Source organism: Myripristis murdjan, chromosome 22, assembly GCF_902150065.1.
Source record: "Myripristis murdjan chromosome 22, fMyrMur1.1, whole genome shotgun sequence".
NCBI classification, from domain to species: Eukaryota; Metazoa; Chordata; class Actinopteri; order Holocentriformes; family Holocentridae; genus Myripristis; species Myripristis murdjan.
The window spans coordinates 9,653,117-9,658,850 of record NC_044001.1 but is presented as its reverse complement, the minus strand read 5'-3'; the positions used below and the strand labels follow the sequence as shown (position 1 = coordinate 9,658,850).

General features: G+C 44.1%; 1 protein-coding gene across 1 annotated transcript; it reads right to left on the bottom strand.

Moving 5' to 3' along the window:
• Positions 1–806: 806 nt before the first annotated feature.
• zfp36l1a (zinc finger protein 36, C3H type-like 1a) lies at positions 807–5,442 on the bottom strand. Its single transcript, XM_030044624.1, has 2 exons — positions 5,242–5,442; positions 807–4,030 (listed from the first exon to the last, which is right to left on the bottom strand). The coding sequence occupies exons 1-2, from the start codon at positions 5,290–5,292 to the stop codon at positions 2,960–2,962; spliced, it is 1,122 nt and encodes a 373-aa protein (XP_029900484.1). The 5' UTR covers positions 5,293–5,442; the 3' UTR covers positions 807–2,959.
• Positions 5,443–5,734: the final 292 nt, after the last annotated feature.

Genomic DNA, 5,734 nt, shown 5'->3' with positions numbered 1-5,734 from the left:
CCCAGGATCAATAATCAGGTCATAACCTCAGCAAGGCGCCTTTTTTAATTCCTGGAAACTTTATGGTTACAGCACCGCTGATCAATATTTCAGCTGAAACCATGAGTGTGGTATCTTTGTGTAATCAAACCTGCTCAATCAGAGTCGGATCGAACCCCAGGTCAATACCCCTACTAGTCTGACTCCAGTTCACCAATCAACTTCCACCACAGTGAACCTCCCATAGTCCTACATCATGCACATATAAGAGCTGCCACCCAGTCTCCTCTACTTCCCATTTTCACCCAATTTGCATTGAGCTGTATGTAACATTTGTCAAAACAATGTTGTTCCTGTACGTAGGGTTATATACACATATCAGTTACTATTCACAATAAAACTCCCTTTGTCCGGCATTATGGTCATGCAAAGACAGCCTGTGTCTACTTGCCCTTCATTCAGTAAGTGTAGGTGCTTCAGTTTGAAGAATAAGTGGCCTGATAGAAATATAACAATTGAAATAGAAGAAACAGAAGTGGCCTGATGGAAACAGCCTTAATTTATGCTGTGCAGTGGATGAAATGGGACATGTGATTTTCAACATGCTTATGTATTTGTGACATACTGTGTGACCTGTCAGAACCAAAAAGTATGTTCAGTTTTGGGTTCAAACTACGAATGTGCACCACACTGATGTGGTGACAAGGGCAGCGTACTGTGCTCCAAACCTGAATAAAGGCACAAGAGATATCTGTGTCTGACTTCAGTTTCATAAAGTACCTTTAAAAAACGATTCATTACGCTGATTAACTTTTCAAAAAATATGGGGTTTATTGATTTTTTAACTGCAATCAATACTTACAAAAAGAAAAAAAAAAACAATTTTTTTTTTATATAAACTCACAGAAATTACTGTAGTGAAAAAAACATGGCTGAAAAAATACATTCAACAGTTTTTACTTTCTTTGTGTCAAATCTGTTCACCTCAAAAACCATGGAGGTAACACAGAACAAGTGACTTAAAAATGTTTTGTCTTCCATTATCAAATATAAAAGGCAGAGAGAGAGGCCTTAGCTACCTGGAATGTATTTAACAGAGGCACTTCTAATGCTCACTGCGCAGAGGGGCCAAGCAAGTGCATCAAACATCCAATCAAAGAACAAAAAAAAAATAATATATATAATCCTTTCCTCAACCCATTTGGTCACAGCTATTGCTTGTAATAACAGTATGGGTATCTATGTAAGAACATTATTGACAGAAGACATTTAAAAAGTGACCACTAACTTCGAGACCGTCCTAAACCAACAGTGATGTGAGGTCTCACAGGGCCCCTTTTACCTCAGAAATCAACCCAAATACTGTGATAACCCTTTCTTTTTAGATAGTTGGGACCTATAATCTGAGAAAAGAAAAAACAAAGTAGAAAACAATGGGTTTAAAGGGGGGAAAAAAAAGAAGTTTCAACTAAGGTAACAACAGCTTTTTACTGTTACTGTCAGGTTGTTGTTGGATGTGGAGAAAAATCAGGAATGAATACAAGCAAATCTAGTTTAGATGGAATTGCAGTCCAATAACAGAGAGAAAGAAAAAAAATCTACAATAAATAATCAAAACGCAAAACACCTTTTTTTGCATTTTTTTTTTGCTTTAAATTAAGTTTCATTTTGACAAAGTGTTGTTGCAAAACAAAAGTCATTTCAGTACAATATATTAAACTGTGAAAAAAGGAAACTGACAAAAAACGTCTTCACAATCTTTAGATTAATATGGAAGATCATAATTTAACATAAAAGAAAATATATTCTATTGTTCATTATCCAGATAAATACAAAACAAAATTAACAAAAAATGCATATGATCACCAATAAATATGTTTTGATAAGTTAAATAAGCAGTGACAAGCAAACCTTCTGTCTGGAAAGTTTTCAAACAATAATAATAACCGTAATAATAACATTAATAAAAAATAATTATCAAATAAAGAAAGCAAAAGGGATGTAATGAGTACAGAAAGCTCCTGGGAGCAGGTTCTAGAGAAGTAAAGTAAGATAGCTTGGAGATCCGATCTCATCCAGTTGCAGGATGTACAACTGCACCATGGGAATGCTGGAATTCCCCACTGCCTGCAGATCGGCACGGATGGGGGCAGGGTTGAGAGACGGGACAGTCTTACAGGTTTAATAATCAGTTAGATATCAAGACTTCCTTCCCAAAAGAGCCAGTGACCAGCAACAGGAGGAGAAAACTCAGGGGGATCATAACCAACTTCCAGTTCAAAGTCCTTCCTGCAGACTCACCCAGTCCACAATTACATAAGACAGGGCTTAAGAAGAACCGTGACAGGGGGCAAATGAGAAAGAACCAAAAAACAAACAGTAGTCCATTCACCCTAACACATGCAGAAACAGCCCCAGGCACTTTTTTTTCTCTTTTTTTAAAAAAACTATTCATATCATTTCAGGGTCTTTTTTTTTTTCCTTTTGTCTTAGCTCAGTCTGTAAAAACGGCTGTGGTAGATCTACAGTTAAGTTAGTGAGCACCCTCTAGCTAGCTCGGGGGAAGTGGTATTGTCACGGGGGGTTGGGGGGGTTCGTGCAACGCACTCCCCATTCCAAGGCCACTTGTGCTGCTACACATTCAAGAACAAATTAAGTAGGGAAAGAAAAAAAACAAGTGGCACCTGGCAAAACAGTCAACTCTTGTTCTCACATCATTTTCATTGTTCAATTTCCTCTCCTTTTTTGGCACTATGACACAAGATGGGATGCTTTTAAAAACTTGCCGTAAGATTAACAGGGATGAAATTGATTTGACAGAGTTCCCTTAATTGACTACATCCTTGCAAAGCTAACTAGGAACTAACATGGTGTCTTGCGTAGGGGTAGATAGGCAAGCTAGGGAAAGGGGTAGAGGTAGAGGGGAGTGCCGTGTTCTCTTTGTGTCATTTGACTTAAGTTGCTGGTAGATGTGTGCAGTCTAGTCATCAGAGATGGAGAGGCGGCTGAAGATGGGAAGGCGGCGGGTGGTGTCCAGCGTGGGGGACTCAGAGCCACTCAGGCTGCCTCCGGAGCTGCTCTGGTAGCCCTCCTGATCCGACAGAGAGTCAGGAGGGCTGGACGGAGACTCAAACATCTGAGGGGACTCCAACATGGGCCTGAAGAAGTAAGGGGTGCTTGTTGGAGAGGGGGGTGCAGGGGTGTTGGGCTCTGTGCCTACGGGACCAGCACTGAGGCTGGGCCCAAACAGGTTGGCCAGCTCCTGGCTGGAGTAGGTGAAGGGGTTACTGCTGGGCCACTCTGGGACCTCATCAGGGAAGAACATGGGAGGAGGGGTGACAGAGGTGGGGCTGTCTCTCAGCCCACCTGAGCTGGGGAACCCTGCAAAGCTGTAGCTGTGCTGCAGTCGAGGCCGCTCCATCTTGTTGGAGGAGGAGAGAGGCGAGGACGGTGGAGGAGGTCCACGGCGCTCCTCGGCATTGTGAATAAAGTGGCAGCGAGGCCCGTAGGGACAGAAGCCGATGGTGTGGAAGGTGCGGCACAGCTCAGTTTTGTATTTGGGATGGCGGCTCAGGCTGCGCAGTTCATGGATTCCATGAGCAAACTGGCATTTGTCGCCGTACTTGCAGGCGCCGTTCTCCTCAAAGGGCCTGCACAGCTCTGTCTTGTAACGGCTGGAGTTCACCTGGCTGCTGCCACTGCCACTGGTGGGACTGGCGGGCCCCAGGCATTTGTGTAAGAGCCTCTCGCCCGTCTCAGAGAAGGAGCGGTCTCGCAGGCGGTTCTCCTTGTTGTTGCTGGCATTGCCAACCCCTGAGATGATCAAGGAGTGGTCCGCTGGCTTCATGCTGTTCAGAAACTGGTTCTGGTTGAACTTTGTGCTGCTGACTGAGTGCCGCCGCTGGTAGACACCTCCCACTGAGGGAGTCCCCACCGCCTTCCTGTCCAGCAGGGCTCCGGTGGGGCTGGAGATGGGCACACTGGTGCCAGTGCAAGGGACAGACATGGGATGGGGGGCACCCAGGTTGTTGTAGTTGAGCAGTTTGTTGTTCTGCAGAGACAAGCAGAAAAAACACACCATCAGAAAAATGCAATATTTGTTCCAAGGCTGAGAGATAATGCGGATCTGGTTTCAAAAGGGGACAGAGGGTTAGAGTGAATAAACATCCACAGACTCCTCTTGCATGACTCTGTTCTTTTTGGCTCTGAAAACATGAGCGGATACAGGCCTATAGAACAGCAGCTGGTTTGGCAAGTTGCCCTCGTGAGGAATGTGTGCCTGTTTAGTAAATGGAGCAGGAGCACATGAGAGGCCAGTGGGCTGGTGGTTGCTACAAAGGAGCTGCATCATTTGAAACATAATGAAAGTGGCAAAGCATCCTCCTGAATTATAATGAACACTGCTCAGCATTTCAATACACCTCCAAGCTTGTGAGGAAGTCTGGTTAATCTTCATACTAATGCAGCAATACCACCTACCGCAAAATACAATATAGTCACCACAAATGTAGATTAAGTTTAATAACATCTGATACTCCTCATAGGAATCCTGGATTTGGGAATGCAAAATGTCCCAATTAGAATGAAGCAGTGGCTTATTAAAGCTAGAGACTCATGCACACTTGGTAATGTTGGTAATTTTCTACCAAACACTAGAAGCTGTCTATTATTGAAACATTTTAAGTAGGAATAAAGTAAGTTAAGCACATCTAATCAGTTGTTAGTCTAAATACACGCCTGGTGCTGCTTTGAGGCAAGTATTTGTAGAGAGAGGCGCACAACTGCTCTCAATTTGAAAGAGACATGACATTAAGGTGTTTTAACGTTTCAAAGATGATCATTTCCACTCTCAAACACGAAGCAGCAAAGCTTAAAAAACCCAACCTCCTCGTATACACCACACATTTGATGTGGCACATGTTGAATATCAAAATGCGCAAGTTTGCCACTACAACTGCTCCCCGGCAGCCAGCCGCACGCCGTGCAAACACACTTGGAAGCCAAAGAAAGTTTTAAAACATCCTCAAGGCAGCAAATAACAATCGACCGAGCCGACGACCGCCTCGAAGCCAAATGAAAATCAAAACAACACAGAAGTTTGGTGCACACGGGCGCGCCATAGCACAGGGCCGCAAGCATGCAGCCCCTCATTCCTCCACAGCGGCTAGTGCTGAGTGCGGCGGCCCATGCTAGCTGGCTAACGAGAGTCAACATGTCTGGAAATAAGGAGAGAGAGGGAAAAAAAAAAAGTTTTGAAGCTACCTTGTTCATTACTTCGAAGTCGAAGAAAGGCGACACCACGGCTGTGGTCATCTTTGCAGCGACGAAAACAAAGTCAAAACGTAAAAAAAAAAGTTGTACTTGAATCAAAGTTGCGCAGGTCTGCTGTGTGTTCTGGTGTGCAGCTCCTGTGTATTTTTGACCCTACAGAACTCCCCCTCTGCCCTGCTCCAGCGCCGACATTTGCTTTATAATCCGGTGCAGGAGGAGCCTGAAGAGCTGGGCGTTACTTTCAACCGCTTTCAACAAACTTTTTTTTCCCTCTCTCTCTCTCTCTCTCTCCCTCTCTCTCTCTCTCTCTCTCTCTCGGGGACAAACTTGCATTGGTCTGCCAGTTTGTTTGACATTACTACACTGTTGCACGTCGCACGCATGCGAAACTGCAGTTGGGCTTTCAGTTCTGCGCACAAAACCACCAAAAACTCCTTTAACGACTTAAATCCTCTCTTATGTTCAGTTTCGGCCAGGATTCATT